This window comes from Heterodontus francisci, chromosome 6 (genome assembly GCF_036365525.1).
Source record: "Heterodontus francisci isolate sHetFra1 chromosome 6, sHetFra1.hap1, whole genome shotgun sequence".
Classification (NCBI taxonomy): Eukaryota; Metazoa; Chordata; class Chondrichthyes; order Heterodontiformes; family Heterodontidae; genus Heterodontus; species Heterodontus francisci.
This window is the reverse complement of record NC_090376.1, coordinates 134566495-134584189: the sequence shown is the minus strand read 5'-3', so window position 1 is coordinate 134584189 and position 17695 is coordinate 134566495. Positions and strand designations below refer to the sequence as shown.

Sequence of the window (17695 nt, the reverse complement as noted above, 5' to 3'; positions counted from 1 at the left end):
TGAATGTGGAAAGGATGTTTCCCCTTGTGGAAGAATATAGAACTCAGGGTCACCATTTAAAAATAAGGGGTCACCCATTTAAGACCAAGATGAGGAGAAATGTTTTCTCTCAGAAGGTCATGAGTCTTTGGAACATTCTTCCTCAAAAGGCAGTGGAAGCAGGATCTTTGAATATTTTTAAGGCAGAGGTAGATAGAAGCTTGATAAGCAAGGTGGTGAAAGGTGATCAGGGGTAGACAGGAATGTGGAGTCGAGATTACAATCACATCAGCCATGATCTTATTGAATGGTGGAGCAGGTTCAAGCCGAGTGGCCTACTCCTACTCCTAATTCGTATTTCGTATGTCACTAATGTCACTTTGGGAAGGAAATCTGCTGTCCTAAACGTGATATTAGTCCCACACCAATGTGATTGACTCTCAACTGCCCTCTGAAATGACCCAGCAAGTCACTCAGTTAAAGGCAATTAAGAATGGACAATAAATACTGGCCTTCCCACCAATGCTCCCATTCCACGAATCAATAAAAAAAAAGCTCTCCTTCTCCATCACTTCCTTCTCCCCCTCCAAACTACTTATTCCAACAGCTAGCTGAATCACAACTTCCTTTACTTCAACATTGCAAAAACCAAAGCCATTGTTTTTAGCAGTCACCACAAATGTCATTGCTCTGCTACTGACTTCAACTCCACCTTGTCAAACACTTTCTCTGGCTGAATCAGAATACTCTTAATCTTGGCAGCCTGTTCAACCCTGAGCTTTGTTTCAAACTCCGTACCTTTTCTATCACTAAGGTGGCCTGCTGTCGTCTCCACCCTTCCTCCACCCCTTCACCATAAATGTTTATCCATGTTTTCGTTACCTCAAAACTCTGCCAAACCTATCCTGTTCGGCTCGTCCATAAGAATACAAGAAATAGAAGCAGGAGTAGACTGTACAGCATTTGAACCTACTCCACCATTCAACAAGATCATGGCTGATCTGATTGTGACCTTAACTCCACTTTCCTGCTTGTCCCCCCCTCCCCCCCCCCCATAACCCTCAACACCCCTGTAGAACCAAAATCTGTCTAAATCAGCCTTGAACATATTCAATGATCCAGCCTCCACTGCTCTCTAGAGTAGAGAACTCCAAAGATTAATGACCCTCAGAAAAGAAATTCCTCCTCATCTCCATCTTAAATCAGAGACCTCTTATTTTGAAACTATGCCCCCAGTTCTAGATTCCACCATGAAAGGAAACATCCTCTCAGCATCTACCCTGTCAAGCCCCCTCAGAATCTTAGGTGTTTCAATAAGATCACCTCTCATTCTTCTAAATTCCAATGCGTATAGGTGCAACCTGAACATTTCCTCATAAGACAACCCCTTCATCCCAGGAATCAACCCAGTAGACCTTCACTAAACTGCATCCAATGAAAGTATATCTCTCCTTAAATAAGGCTAAACCTGTACACAGTACACACCCTGTACAGTTGAAGCAAGACTTCCCTACTTTTATACTCCAACCCCCTTGCAATAAAGGCCAACATTCCATTTGCCTTCCTAATTACTTGCTGTACCTGTATGCTAACTTTTTGTGATTCGTGTACAAGGACACCCAGATCCTTCTGTACCGCAGCATTCTGCAGTCTCTCTCCATTTAAATGATATTCTGCTTTTCTATTCTTCCCACAAAAGTGGACAACCTCGCATTTTCCCACATTCTACCCCATCAGTTAAATTTTTGCCCAATCACTGAACCTAACTATATCCCTTTGCAGACTGTGTCCTCCTCAGCACTTGCTTTCCTACCTATATTTGAATTGTCAGCAACTTTGTCCACAATACACTTGGGCCCTTCATTCAAGTTATTAATATAGATCATATATAGTTGAGGCCCCAGCACTGATTCCTATGGCACCCCATTTATCCCAACTCTGTTTCCTGTTAGTAAGCCAATCACCTATCCATGCAAATATATTACCCCCAACACCATGAGCTCTTATCTTATGCAGCAACCTTTTATATAGCACCTTATCTAATGCCTTTTGGAAATCCAAATACATATCTACTGGTTCCCGTTTATCCACCCTGCTTGCTACATCGTCAAAGAACTCGAATAAATTTGTCAAACACTATTTTCCTTTCACAAAACTATGTTGACTCTGCTTGATTGCATTATGATTTTCTAAATGTCCTGCTACTACTTCCTTAATAATGGATTCTAGCATTTTCCCAATGGCAGATGTTAGGCTGGCCTATAGTTTCCTGCTTTCTGTCTCCCTCCTTTCTTGAATAAAAATGCTACATTTGCAGTTTTCCAATCTGCTGGGAACTTGACAGAATCTAGAAAATTTTGCAAGATTACAACCAATGCATCCACTATTTCTTCAGCCACTTCTTTTAAGACCTTAGGATGAAGTACATCAGGACCAGGGGACTTGTCAGCTTTTAGTCCCATTAGTTTTCCTCGTACTTTTTCTCTAGTGATAATGATTGTTTTAAGCCCCTCCCTCCCTTTTGCCCCTTGATTTTCTACTATTATTGGGGTATTTTTTTGCGTCTTCTTCCAAGATAGATATAAAATACTTGTTCAATGTCTTTGCCATTTTCTTGTTTCCTATTATTAATTCCCTAGTCTCATCCTCTAAGGGACCAACATTTACTTTAACTACTCTCTTCCTTATTATACACTTGTAGAAGCTCTGATTGTCTAATTTATATTTCTTGCTCATTTACTCTCATCTTCTAATTTCTCCCTTCTTTTGGTCATCCTTTGCTGGTTTCTAAAATTTCCCCAATCTTCTAGCCTACCACTAATCCTCGTAGCATGGTAAGCTTTTTCTTTCAATTTGATACATTCCTTAACTTCCTTCATTAGTCATAGATGGTGCATCCTTCTCATAGAATCTTTCTTTCTCAATGATAAATATCTTGGTTGAGTTATGAAATATCTCAGTAAACATCCACCACTGCTCATCTATTGTATTATTTTTCAACCTATTTTCCCAGTCCACTGTAACTAACTCTGTCTTCATACCTTTTTAATTACCATTAAGGTACGAGTTTCAGACCCAAGTTTCTCACCCTCAAACTGAATGTGAAATTCTATCATGTTCTGATCACTCTTGCCTAGATGATCCTCTACTATGATATTAATCCTGTCTCGTTACACATTATCAGGTCTAAAATAGCCCGTTCTCTGGTTGGTTCCATAACGTATTGTTCTAAGATACTGCCCCGAATACACTCCATGAACTCATCCTCAAGGTTACTTTTGCAAATTTGATTTGGCCAATCTATATGAAGATTAAAATCACCCATGATTATTACATTACCTTTCTTACAAGCCATTATTTCTTGATGTATACTCTATCCTGCAATGTGGCTACTGTTGTGTGGCCTATAAACCACTTCCACCAGTGACTTCTTTCCCTTGTTAATTCTCAACTCCACCCAGACTGATTCTACATCTTGATTTTCTGAACCACAATCATTTCTCACTTCTGTACTGATCTCATCCTCGATTAGCAGGGCTAAGCCGCCTCCTTTTCTTCCTATCCTTCAAAATGTCAAATACTCCTGAATATTCAGTTCCCAGTCTTGGTCACTCTGCAACCATGTCTCTGTAATAGTTATCAGATCATACTCATTTATTTCTATTTGTACTATCAATTCCTCAATCTTGTTATGAATGCTGTGAGCATTCAGATAAAGAGCCTTTAATTCTGTCTTTTTGCCTTTTTCCCTACTCTGACCTTATTTGCTGGTGCACTCTTATATTTGCACTCTCTGTCCCTTCCGGTCACACTCTGGTTATCATTACCCATATCGCTACCCTGCACTATTGCCGTGTCCTTTCACGTTAACTTTTTAATCTTCCCCCGCACTGGCTGATCTTCAACCTCAATTCTAAATTCCCACCCAATCCTCATATCCCTCAATTCCCCTAGAGTACAAAAATCTATCTCAGCCTTGAATGTACTTAACGACTGGACATCCACAGCTTGATGGAGTAGAGAACTCCAAAGGTTTACAACCCTCTGAGTGAGGAAACTTTTCCTCATCTCAGATATAAATGGACAACCCCTAATTCTAGATTCTCCAACCAGGGGAAACAGCCTCTCAGCATCTACCCTATCAAGCCCTCTCAGAAGCTTAGATGTTTCAATGAGATCACCTCTCATGCTTCTAAATTCTAGAGTATAGGCCCATTCTACTCAATGGCCAGAATTTAACATGGAGGCAGTGGCTCTGCCTACCACTGGAAAGTCGGAAGGAAGCCCACCTTCTTTGGCCCTGGAAGCCACAACCGAATTATGGTCATTAGGCAATTAGTTGCTTGAGGTCGTGGCTTCCGCTCCACCTCCAAGAGCTGCCAGCCAACCAGAGGGTCGGCAGCACTTCAGTCCCAGCAGCGGCAATGGGAACAGTGGCCACTGCTGGCACTGCAGTAGTTCTGGGACCAGGAGCAATGCCGGAGGTCTGGAATAAATCTAAGTGGGGCAGGCTCACAGAGGTCAGTTAGGGAGGCCCAGGCAAAAAGAGGTGTAGTGTGGGATTGAGGGGCCAGGAGAGGTTCTTCAAGTGGGAGCCCCTCCATGGGGCACAGGGTGCCCGAACAGGAGGGTCCTTCCATCCTCTGGAGCCCACAGTCAGGCACCCCCCTTCCTCCCCAGCGGCTGGTAAAATAGCAGCTGTGGCAGGAAAAGGCCCTTAAGTGGCCATTAATTACCCACTTGGTGTAAAATTCCAGCCAACGTCTCTTCATAGGACAATCCTCTCATCCCAGAAATCCATTGCCTCTGTCTTGACTAACCTATACTGGCTCCCCTAACGCATTCAATTCAAAATCCTTGTCCTCATCCAAGTTCCAATCTTCTTTAGCCCTAAATCCCTTCCAAAAGACTCTGTTTCTCTGACTCCCATCTTCTGTGTAAGCCCTCCTCCTCAAATCCCATCTTGTGACCAAATTTTGAATGAACCCTCCTAATTTTCCCCATCCTAACTCGGTATGCATTGCTTTCCACTGAGCAAGCTATGACATACCCTAGGATGCTTCTCTACATGAAAGGTGCTATATAAAGGTGCTTTATGGGCGGCACAGTGGCGCAGTGGTTAGCACCGCAGCCTCACAGCTCCAGCGACCCGGGTTCAATTCTGGGTACTGCCTGTGTGGAGTTTGCAAGTTCTCCCTGTGTCTGCGTGGGTTTTCTCCGGGTGCTCCAGTTTCCTCCCACAAGCCAAAAGACTTGCAGGTTGGTAGGTAAATTGGCCATTATAAATTGCCCCTAGTATAGGTAGGTGGTAGGGAAATATAGGGACAGGTGGGGATGTGGTAGGAATATGGGATTGGTGTAGGATTAGTATAAATGGGTGGTTGATGGTCGGCACAGACTCGGTGGGCCGAAGGGCCTGTTTCAGTGCTGTATCTCTAAATCATAACGCAAGTTAGTAGAAATGACAGAATATGGTCTAAAGGGCCTAAGTTTGCAGATGAGAGATGGCAAATAGAATTTTTTTAATATTTGTTTCATGGGTTGTGGGCGTCGCTGGCAACACCAGCATTTGTTGCCCATCCCTAATTGCCCCCGAGAAGGTGGCGGCGAGCTGCCTCCTTGAACCACTACAGGCCATCTAGTGCAGGTACACCCACAGTGCTGTTGGGGAGGGAGTTCCAGAATTTTGATCCAGTGACAGTGGAGGAATGGGGATATATTTCCAAGTCAGAATGGTGTGTGGCTTGGAGGGGAACTTGCAGAAAGTTGTGTAAAGTTAGGAGGTTAAATAAAATTCTCTCCATCCAGAAGACCATTTATTTCCATCTACGCAACACTGTCCACCACCACCCCTACCGCAGCCCCCTCTGCTGCCAAGGCCCTTTATCCATGCTATTGTCACATTAAGATTTAATTATTCCAGAACTCCCCCTTGTTGGCTCTCCTTTGTCTATGCTCCACAAATTCCAAATTCTGTAAAATGCAGTTGCATGCATCTTGTTCCACACTGAGTCCTGTTTCCCCATCACTTCCATTCTTGCAGGTCTACAGTGGCCCCTGTCCTCCAGTGCTTTAGATTTAAAATGCTCACCCCTATCTTCAATTCCCTCCACATCTTGCTGTACCTTGCCTCTGCAACCTCCTTCAGACCTACTAACCCCTCCTGCACCCTCCAGTGGTTCAACTTCAGCCTCCTGTGCACACCCACTTACTATACCCCATCACTGGTGGCTTTGCTTTCAGCTCCTTGGGTCTTGTTCTCTGGAACTTGCTCTCTAAATCTCCCCATCTTGGTTCCAGGAATTTTTCCTTCACGTGTAGCGACCTGTGCAATGGCTAAACAAGGTCCATTGTTGGAGGTCAGATTGGCACCAGATAATTGAATATTTGAAACTTTCTTTGGGGATTTGGATAATCTGAAGGAAATGTTTAATAAGCCCTCTCTGATCAAGGCTCAGCAAGCTGATCTAATGTTAAATAAAGTGGCATAATCAGCTCTAACTAAAGCTGAGGCAAAGGGTTTTCCGGAAGGATACCATGTTAAAAATGGGATTCTGATGAGGAAGTGGAGACCTCCTCATAGATTTACGGACAAAATGGACAGCTGTTCATCAGTTAGTGGTACTGCCCAAGTATCGCCAGGAAATATTAAGACCCATGAAATTCCTAGAGTGGGACATGTGGGGATCCATAAGACCCAATTACGTATAGGTCGACATTTTTACTAGCCAGGTCTTTCCAAGGACGTAGTGCAGTTTTGTAAAACGTGCCAGATTGTGGGAAAACCACAACCTGTCATAAAACTGGTACAGCTCATTCCCATACAAATTTTAGTGTGTTGGTAGACTGTGTAGGACCTTTCCCGAAAGCAAAAGTGGAACACCAATATATACTCAGCATCATGGATATGGCTACTCGGTTCCCAGAGGCCATTCCCTTGACAACAATTTCTGCTAAGCTAGTGGCAGAAAACTTAACCCAGTTCTTCACTAGATATGGATTACCGATTGAGATTCAGTTAGATCAAGGTTCCAATTTTATGTCCAAAATTTTCCAAGAAGTTATGAATAATTTGGGTACAACAGCTAGAATCTTCAGCATACCACCCACAGAGACAAGGGGTTTTAGAAAGGGACCATCAAACCCTCAAAAAGATGATCAGGGCATACTGTTATGAATGTCCCAATCACGGGCTAGAATTTCTTTTGTATGCCACTAGGGATTCACCTAATGAGTCTACCGGTTTTAGTTCTTTTGAATTAGTTTATGGACATTAGTTTGAGAGAATCTCTTATCTCATCAAAGAAAAGCTTTTAGAACAGAGAGACTAATCTACTGTGCTAGATTATGTATCCGTGTTCTGGGAGCGGCTCACAAGAGCCTGCAAAGTGGCTCAGAAGCACCTGAAAGATTCCCAAACAACCATGAAGAAATGGGCAGACAAGCATGCCAAGACCCGACATTTCAACCAGGGGGATGGGTGTTCCTATTATTGCCTTTACAGGGTGAACCGCTGAAAGCACAGTTCAGTGGTCCATACAAAGCGGTCAAAAGAATTGGTAAATTATTTGATTAACACCCCAGATCGCTGGAAAAAGAATCAGCTGTGTCATATCAATATGTTGAAACAATATCATCGCCAGGAGGAGGATAAGCAAGCACAGGTATGTCCAGGTAGTAGGGACAGTGAAGGATGAGGCAGAAGGAGACCTAGACAATTCTCCTACTCTCCTGTTAGCTAATACTGAATTGTTGGGGAGATTGGACACTGCTGTCATTTTTAAATGCAGAACAACAAGAAGACCTAAGAAGGCTACTCACAGTATTTAAAAGGAGTCTGTAGGGACAAGCCAGGATGTACCACCTTAGCCATACATGATGTGGACGTAGGGGAATTCTTTCCTATATAACAGCATCCTTATTGCTTAAGTCCAGAGAAACAGGAAAAGCAGAAATCCAATACATGCTAGAAATCCACTTAATTAAACCCAGTCAAAGCAGCTGGAGTTCCCGAGTAGTCTTTGTGTGTAAACCCGACAGTTCAACTAGATTCTGCATAGACTACAGAAAGGTTAACAGTAACAAAGGAAGACTCCTAACCAATTCCTCACTTGGAAGACTGTATTGCCAGAGTGGGCAGGGCCATGTTTCTTACAAAAATAGATTTGTTGAAGGGATACCTGTAAAGAAATATTGTCCTTTGTCACACCACATAGTCTTTTCCAATGCCAAGTGATGCCATGCAGACTAAAAAATGCCCCAGTCACTTGTCAGAGACTAATGAACCAAGTGGTAGCTGGTGTTCCTAACTATGTGGTTTACCTTGATGATGTGCTGGTATGCTTGGAAGGAACAACTAGAAGCTCGGTTTAGAAAATTACAATTGGCTGATTTAGTGATAAACCTTGCCAAAAGTGAATTTGCAAAAGTGAGAGTAACCTACCTTGGGCATATTGTAGGCCAAGGACAAGTGTTGCCAGAAACAGCAAAAGTACAAGCATTGGTGGAATTCCCTACCCCAAGACTAAGTGAGAAATCATGAGGTTTTTGGGAATGTGGGGTTTCTACCACAAGTTTGTACCAAATTTTATTACTATAGCTGCTCCATTCAGATTTGCTACAAAAAAAAAAATCAAGATAGTGTGGTCAGAGGAGTGCCAAGCATCTTTTGAGAGGCTGAAAGCCATTTTGATTAATGAACCAGTGTTGGCTGCTCCAAATTTCATTAAGCCCTTCAAGGTAGCAATTGATGCTAGTGACCTAAGGGTCAGTGTAGTCCTGTTACAAGATGATGACTCAGGCATAGAAAGGCCAGTGGGATACTTTTCCAAAAAGCTAAAACCAACACCAAAAAAGATATGCAACCGTGGAAAAAGAAACCCGAGGCTTATTACTAGCTCTTAAGCATTTTGAAGTCTATGTCCGCCACAACTACAGAGAGAGACACTCATACATACTGATCATAATCACCTCGCCTTTGTGGAAAAATTTAAAAACCAGAATTCAGGGCGGCACAGTGGTTAGCACCGCAGCCTCACAGCTCCAGTGACCCGGGTTCGGTTCTGGGTACTGCCTGTGCGGAGTTTGCAAGTTCTCCCTGTGACCGCGTGGGCTTCCGCCGGGTGCTCCGGTTTCCTCCCACAGCCAAAGACTTGCAGGTTGATAGGTAAATTGGCCATTGTAAATTGCCCCTAGTGTAGGTAGGTGGTAGGAGAATGGTGGGGATGTGGTAGGGAATATGGAATTAATGTAAGATTAGTATAAATGGGTGGTTGTTGGTCAGCACAGACTCGGTGGGCTGAAGGGCCTGTTTCAGTGCTGTATCTCTCTATATCTATATTCCGATGGAGTTTACCATTACAACCTTATCACTTAAAGATTATCCACATTGTGGGTAAAATAACGTAATTGCGGATGCTTTGTCTAGAACCTAACATTGCTTTGAGTTATCAGAGTGCAAAGATGGTACAAAGCAGAACTGTATTAGCTACAGGTAAAGAGTGAATGAGAATGTGTGTGTAAATGTGTTTTAATTTTTTTCATCTCCTGTTTTTTTCACTCTTTATAATGAAATGCATTTAAAAATGTGTTTCATTCCAAGGATGGAGGTGTTATGAAGGCACTTCCATTTTTTGTTAATGTTTTCGAGGACTTGTGTTTTCAAACTGAAAAGATTCCATGGATGTTTTTTTCACAAAATTCAATGAAAGAACACGAGATGTTATTTGAAAACAACCTTTGCTGGAAATCATGTGCTTTAAGCTCAATAAACAGCAGAAACCTTGGTGACCTGGAGAAGATGTTTACAGAAGCTACATGTCAAGGTTTGTGGAGGTCAGGAGGTTGACTTTCTGTTTGGGGTTTGGATATTGTTTTCAGTTCAGCTGGGGTGTGAACTGCTCTGAAGACAGTTGGAGATCAACTTGCCAAGGAAAAACCACCCAACTCACCTCTTTCTCTATCTCTTTGAAGAAACCCTGCAAAGATCCAGTGTTGGAGAGCTAAAATCTCCAGTGCTGTATCTCTCCTGAGAAGTTGGAAAAGCCTGCCAGATTAATTCTCAACGCTGCCTGAAAAGAACTGCTTCAGAAAAGATTCCAGTGACCCGTCTACGTACACCCGGACACTAGACCAAAAGGGACAACTGACTTCCTTCCATATCTTCTCTTTTTTTATTCAAGAATTAGCAAGTATTTGGCCAAAGTATTCTCTTTTTGTCTTTTTTTGTAACAGACCTCTGCAGAGAGAATTTTACTATTTTTTTCCAGTGTGTGTATTTGTGTGTGTGCGTGGGGAATTTCAAAAGGGAACTTTCATATTTCAATCCATGTGTTAATGCTTTACTTCGTTACTGGATAAGTCCTGTTTGATAATAAACTGATAAAATGATCTTGGTTACTGTATTTTATTCTGGGATAAAGAGTAGAGTATATGATTGACTGCATCGGTAACAAGTTCAACATTTAAATATATATTGTGACCAATGGAGAAGCGGAACTAGAAAGAACAGTGCACTCCTCCCACCTTGGTCGTAACACAGACCAATAGTCTTTTTACGCCAAAGACATTACCGCGTTACATGCTTATCAGCAACATTCAAAAAGACGGAAAAAAAAGATATGGTATTCCTCAAAATCACTGATTTTTCATAATAAATGCACTTAAATAGCGATAGATTAAAAGCAAAAGCAAGGAAGAAAAAGTCAGTCAATTTGCGTTTATAAAAGCAGCCTAATGAAGCCTACTAGAATGCCTATAGTCAAACTGTACATTGTTCTTACAATATTACACACACAAGTCCCAACATGCACACTCAAAGCAACATAGCTAAAATAAAAAAAAAAAACATTAAAAGCTGAGATTCTATCCACTATCAGACACTGGGAATCCGATAATGCTTGCCTGTACAGCACACATCTCCATGCTGCATATAGTAAGCAAAACTACAATCAATGAGCAACACAGTGAATTATGTAACACGTTGATGTTTCAGTGCTACGAGTACCACTTCAATCTTCTAAACATTGTTTATTAACTTTATTGCAGAGTCCTATGAAATCCTTGCACCTATATTGATAAGCTATGAAAAAAAAACTTATAATGGGAGATATGTTACAATTTCTATGCATTCTGAATAGCTTAAGCAGCTGCATAAATATTACATCACTGTAATTAATTTTAATGCTACAACTGAACAAAACAGAACCACAAATAAATGATACAGACTTACTGAAAAATGCTAACATGAAGATGCCATCATTGCCTACTCTCAGTTGGTCAGCATCATTGAAGTCATCTCTTGGTGGAAAATCTTCCTCCTGTATTTGCAAGGTGACACAATGTTTTATGTGAAAGTATGTAGTTTTAGATTATAATCATAAAAAATTTCATCTTAGATTCATGTTACTAACATTTCCACAATCAACCAGATCACCACACAGCACCTTTGTAGCTGGATCAAATTCCAGCAAATATCACACTGAAAATACTTGAGTCTGAGGTGTAATGGTGGAATTATCTGAAGAAAGTACAATTCTTTTTACACTCTTGGGGAATGGAGATTATGACAGCAACAATGCAAACATGTTGACGAGATTTCCTCCAATTTTTATTTCTAATCAAATTATACAGACATTCCACAAGTGTTTACAATTGGCCGAAATAACAATCACAGGAAATCTTTCATTGCATTTACAATGTCACCAGGATATAATGATGCAATAAAGTCTTTCCCTGATGCTATAGCAAAAAGCAACAGTTGAACTAGCTTTCAACACTGATTTTAAAAGTGAACCTTCCTGATTGTTTTACTAGGTTAACCAGAATTGAATAGCAGTATGAAAAAAGGGATAAGTGAAGTTTTTGTATGACCTTGATATATCTGGACTGAAAAGAGCAATGAGTTTCTTTTAAAAACAAATTTCCTTAAATTGTGCATGTTAGTACTATTATCTGAATGTTAACTACAAACTTTTGAAATTCTACAAACTAACTGCACTGAGTACCTTCACTTCTAATTCAAAATGTTGTGTTGAAACGGCAAATTCATTAGTTTAAATTTTGTTTTGAGACAATCTGCTCAAGAGGCTGTAAACCATGCTACAATATTCACAAAGATGTAGACTTTAGCAGTTAAGATAAAATAGGCGTACTTCTTTTGTAACATATTGGATTCAATAGATGGGAAACACTAAAGCTCTAAAATGCCATAGTCTAGTCTATCCAACTCCAATCCTATGTTACACAATCTCGACCTATACCCAAACACGTAGACCAGGATCATCTTAAACCTGCAATGTCTAAAGTTAAGATTCCTCTTGCACTTCGAGGTATTCTCAGCAATACATATCATCCCCTGAAAAAGGAATGATAGTCGCCTACACCCAGACTTGTACCAATGCTACTTTGAAAAATCCACTAGTAAGTGACTAGATGGTCTGACTTGACTCACTCCTGCCTTTGCCACATATTGATTTCCATTCCAGTAACATGACTCAGAACAGAAACTGGCCATATGGGGACCTTCTGTCACTGTTGTAATATAGGGACACATGGCAGCCAATTTACCCTCAGCAAGGCCCCACAGTTATCAATGAGACAATGACCAGATGTTGGCTGATGAAGATATTGGCCAGGGCACTGAGAAGAAACCCCATGCCCTTCTTCGAATAGTGCCATGGGAAGTTTTCTATCCATTTAAGACAGAAGGGATCTTGGTGTGACGTCGCATCTGAAAGATGGCACACCCGACAGTGCAGTACTCCCTCAATACTACACTGTAATATTATCCAGTGAGCCAAGGCTGACACTGAAAAAACAAACAAAATTAACTCTAGCATGACAAAACACGTGTAAAAATGACTAAGAATTATTTGAAAATGCAATCTTCCATACAATTAGATAATACTACTTTATCACATCAAATATGGTCTGAATTGAGAATTATTGCACTGCTTCCCTTCTTTCGTTCCCCAGTCCAACACCCATCCTTGAATCACACTCCTGGTTCTGTGCACTTTTCTCCCAGCCTAACCCCTTCACTCAACCTTCCTCCTTCAGGCATTTAGCCCTTATACTCCCGGGCTTGTCCGCAATTGTTTGTGGCTGGAAAACCATCTGGGCACTTCGTAAAGTAGGTAGAATACATCTGCTGAGTAATATTCACTTAGCAGATATAAGCATGTAACAAATGACCAGCTGATTTCACATCTGTAATGAGCAGGCAGCGAACCCAGTGAAGGACAGAATCAGAGAGGGACAGGGTTGCCACTATAGGCATTTTGATGTCCCGAGTGTAAACTGGGAATTAGTGTAAGACGTGCAAAAGATTGTGAAATTGCAAATTTCATTCAGCACAGAGTTGTTCTGATCTTTTGTGCTAATCTAAAAAAGAAAAAGCCGGCCCGCCCACAGAACAGGACATGCCCCTAGATTAATAAATCACCATTGGGAGTTTCTGCTAATTGTGCACATTTGCTGGACTTCGAAGAGGCTATAAACATTAAGCGGATTCTTTCGGGCACAAGGACACTAGCAGGCACGTTTTGAAAGCCTTAGAATGTATTTTTTTTTTAATTACCAAAAAACTGACCATTGCACCACAATATAACTGGCAAATGGTTCTGAATTTTTTTTTTAAAAAGTAATTTTCAGTCCTTTAAAATCAGGTTACTCACAAGTAGTGGGTTGACACTGATTTTAAAATGCTTATTTTATTTATAGATGATATACAGCACTGAAATAGGACACTTGGCCCAACCAGTCCATACTAGCGTTTATTCTTCACTTCAGTCATTTTCCCTCTCTCTTCATCTAACCCTGTCAGCATAATCCTCTTTTCTCCTTCTTCCTCATATGTTTATCTAGCTTCCCTTTAAGCATATCCATACCATTTGCTTCAAACCCTCCTTGTGGTAGCAAGTTCCACTTTCTCACCACTCTCTGGGTATACAAGTTCTTCTGAAATCCCCATTTGATTTTTTTGGTGACTGTCGTATATTGACGGCCTCTAGTTTTGCTCTTCCTCATAAGTGGAAACATTCTCTCTGCATCCACTCTATCAAAATCTGTTAGGTCACCTTCTGTTTTCAAGAGAAAAAAAAAGACCCCAGCCTATTCATTTGTTTTTTTTTGATGACTTTGCTATGTGTTGCTACTTTTAGTAATTTGCATATCTGTATTCCCAAATCCCTTGGCTCCTCTACTCCATTTAGATTCTTATTTTTGAATTAATATGCAACCTCCTTATTTTTCTTGTCAAACTGAAATACCTCACATTTACCGGTGTTGAAATTCATTTTCCAATTATATGTCCATTCTGAAAGTTTGTTAATAGCTTATAATTTGTTGTAGTCCTCCTTGGTACTGACTGACCCATACCCCACTCCTGCGCTGTGGCGGTCACCCGAGCCATTTTCCACTTCATCTGGGGATCTAAAATGGGCCGGGTCCGGAGGGACACGATGTTTAAATCTCTGGACAAGGGCGGGTAAAATGTACCCAACGTGGCCCTCATCCTGATGACCACCTTCGTGTGGGGCTGCATCAAGCTGTGTGTAGATCTCCAGTACGCAAACTCCAAGTGTCACTACGTGCTGAGGTTCTATCTGTCCCCGGTGTTGCGAAGGATGGGCCTGGTTACATTGCCGCGGAACGCTCCATGCAGTTGGACCGTGCCGTACCACCTATCCTTCGTGGAGCAGTTTCTGCGGGAAAACACCTTTGACCACTGGTCCATCAGGCAGTGGTCTGCACGGAACGTCCTCAAGGCCCTAAGGGAAAAGGAGACGGTGGGTCCTGTCGGATGGTTCCCCGAGTAGACCGCCAAAGTCATTTGGCGGAATGCCTCATCGCCAGAACTTTCAAACAAGCACCAAGACGTAGCTTGGCTGGTGGTGAGAAGGGTCCTCCCCGTCAGATCCTTCATGCACGCCCGAAGTCTCGCCCTCTCCGCGCAATGCCCCCGCGGTGGCTGTGGTGGGGAAGAGACGGTCGCCCACCTCCTCCTGGAATGTGTCTTTGCAAAGCAGGTGTGGAAAGAGATGCAGTGGTTTTTGTCGAGGTTCATCCCAAGCAGCTCTGTAACACAGGAGTCTGTGCTCTACGGGCTGTTCCCAGGGACACACACCGAGACAAATACCAACTGCTGCTGGAGGACCATCAATTTGGTGAAAGACGCTCTTTGGTCTGCCCGAAACTTGCTGGTCTTCCAGTGCAAAGAGTTGTCCACCACCGAATGTTGCAGACTGGCACATTCCAGGGTCCAGGACTACATGCTGAGGAACGCACTAAAGCTTGGGGCAGCCGCAGCAAAGGCTCAATGGGGAAAGACCACAGCGTAAGGTCCCCCCACCAAGCTGAACTGAGGGGCTGGATCCATGGGAAACCCCTCGAACTGTATCGGGAAAATTTTCATTTGCTGTAAATGTAAAACTGTAATTGGCATGACAATGAAATGGAAGAGTTGTGAGGCAACTTATGATTGTATAGAAGGAAACTGATCACCTTTGCACTGTTTGTATTTTTTGACTTGATGCTGTTTTAAACTGTTTGGGAATGTAATTTTTACAGATTTTTATGAATAGAGTATATTTTGGAAATTAAAAAAAACTTGGCTGCGGTGCATCGCTTCTCGGCCTTTTGGCCAAGATCAAGTGTAGCATCTGTTCTCATCAGTGCTTACTTGATTGAGAAGAGACCATGATCATTGCCTTTTGATCCTGGGGAAGCTTTGAGTAAAATGGCTATAACCAATCTTTGAGCTTCGGGCCAGGGAGTGCGCAACATCGTTTGGGTGGTCGTGAAGGACAAGGAAGGAGATGCACCGGTCGATCGCACCTTCTTCATCAAGAAAATTCTCTTCGATTGCTGCGGATTTCACGCGACGGACATCTTCTGCCTGCAGGATTTCCCCAGCAGTGGATACTTCGACGTGACGTTCCGGAACATGGCGGGATGCATCAAATTCCTGAGGGCGTTCAAGGAGAAAGGGGACCGGGCGTCACTGTCGATCCTCACAGCGGAGCCGCTCTTCACGCTTCCGTCACAACAGGACCGGGTGGTGACGATTCACCTCTACAACCCCCATGTTCCGGTGGTGGATGTGCTTACCTTTCTCGCCAGGTACGTCGAGGTGGCCGGCAGCAGCACTGATGTCAAGGACCCCTTTGGGATTTGGACCAGCAAGCGGCAGGTCAAGGTGACCTTAAAGGTCGATCCCAGTGGAGCCATCATCCACCCTCCCTCCAGCTTCGCTATCGGGGGAAGTCGAGGCTTCTTGGTCTACGCTGGGCAGCCCAGAGTTTGCCGCACCTGAGAGAAATCTGGTCACGTGGCGGCCAACTGCAGCACGGTTGGTTGCAAGAACTGCAAGCAGGAAGGCCATCAGACCAAGGACTGTAAGCAGACTAAGTGTTGCAACTTGTGCGGTGCGGCAGGCCACCTCTACAAAACCTGCCCCAATTATGCTCAGGCGGCAAGGTCCAAGGAAAGGCCGGGAGAAGGTTCGATGAAGGCGTCCGGTGTTCGAAAGGAGACCAGCAACCTTCTCCGCAGTGAGGAACTTCAACCTGAGAAGGAGAAGGAAGAGGAGGCAGCTGAAACCAGCGACCCAGCACCTACCCTGCGCCCGGAAACCCCTCCTCCACAGACAGAAACAATGGAGGAGGAGGCAGCAGATGGACAAACAGGTCAGTGGCAAGTGGTCCAGAGGAAAACCACAAAGAAAAAACATCCCAAAGCGGAACAGGCCACCACCCAAACCACAGGCAAGAGGAGGCTATCTTCTGAATCAGACTGCAACAACTCCTCTTCACTGGACGGAGGAATGCTGGAACGACAGCCCCTTCAAAAGAGGCGGCAGAACTCCAAGGAGATGGAAGATAAAGCATCCCAGCCCCGGGGCACTGGAAGCTGTGATGGGCCTGGCGTGCCCCAACCCCAAAGCGCCACACGTAACGACGTGGCCAACGCGTCTCAGCTCCGGGACACCGAGAGCAAAGACGCGTCTGGCGCACCTCAGCTCCGGGAAGCCGGGAGCAGTGATGTTTTCGAGGAGGAACAGATGGAAGCAGCAGAGGATAACCCAATCTTTGCTGCCTACAAGACCCCCCCCGATGTCACCCCAGCGGAAGAACCCCTGCATGAAAAACCAGGATGGGTTTCTGAGCCCAACTATTGTGAAACAGCTTGCTCACACGATGGGTATGCAGGAACATCCTGAAGGACTGGGACTAGCAAGGACAAATGGTATGGGAAGCAACAACTAACTTTAAAAAAATGGGTGAAAAGATTGCTTCCATTAACGTGCATAGCATTAAATCTACTACGCGATGTGTTTCAACCTTGGATTACCTCGCCAAGGTCAAAGCCGACCTACTGTTTCTGCAGGAGTGTGGAATACCACACCTCAGCACCTACAGGCAGTGGTCGCGAGGGTGGTCCCACGGGCCATCGATCTGGTCGGGGGGTAATGATTGCCGTTCCTGCGGCCTGGGTATTCTGCTGCGGGGAGGTAACTTCACCATCTCCAAAGTTAAGGAGGTGGTGGGCGGTCGCCTCCTCGTAGCAGACGTAATGTACAACAGCGCTCCGCTCCAGTTGATCAACGTGTATGCCCCGGTACAACGCAGCAAGCGGCTGACTGTCTTCCAGCAGCTCCCACTGCTGCTGGCGACGTCCAGGCCGGTCATCCTAGGCGGTGACTTCAACTGCATCA

The 17695-nt window shown here is 43.5% G+C and overlaps 1 protein-coding gene and 1 pseudogene across 1 annotated transcript in view; one reads left to right on the top strand and one right to left on the bottom strand.

Moving 5' to 3' along the window:
- The window catches only part of ndfip2 (Nedd4 family interacting protein 2), a 104373-nt gene that overhangs the window by 40875 nt on the left and 45803 nt on the right, over positions 1 to 17695 (bottom strand). Inside the window, exon 4 of the mRNA XM_068034362.1 lies at positions 11210 to 11297. Within this exon, the coding sequence (XP_067890463.1) occupies positions 11210 to 11297 (88 nt within the window). The remainder of the gene's footprint in view (positions 1 to 11209; positions 11298 to 17695) is intronic.
- On the top strand, positions 15603 to 15711 carry LOC137371618 (U2 spliceosomal RNA; annotated as a pseudogene).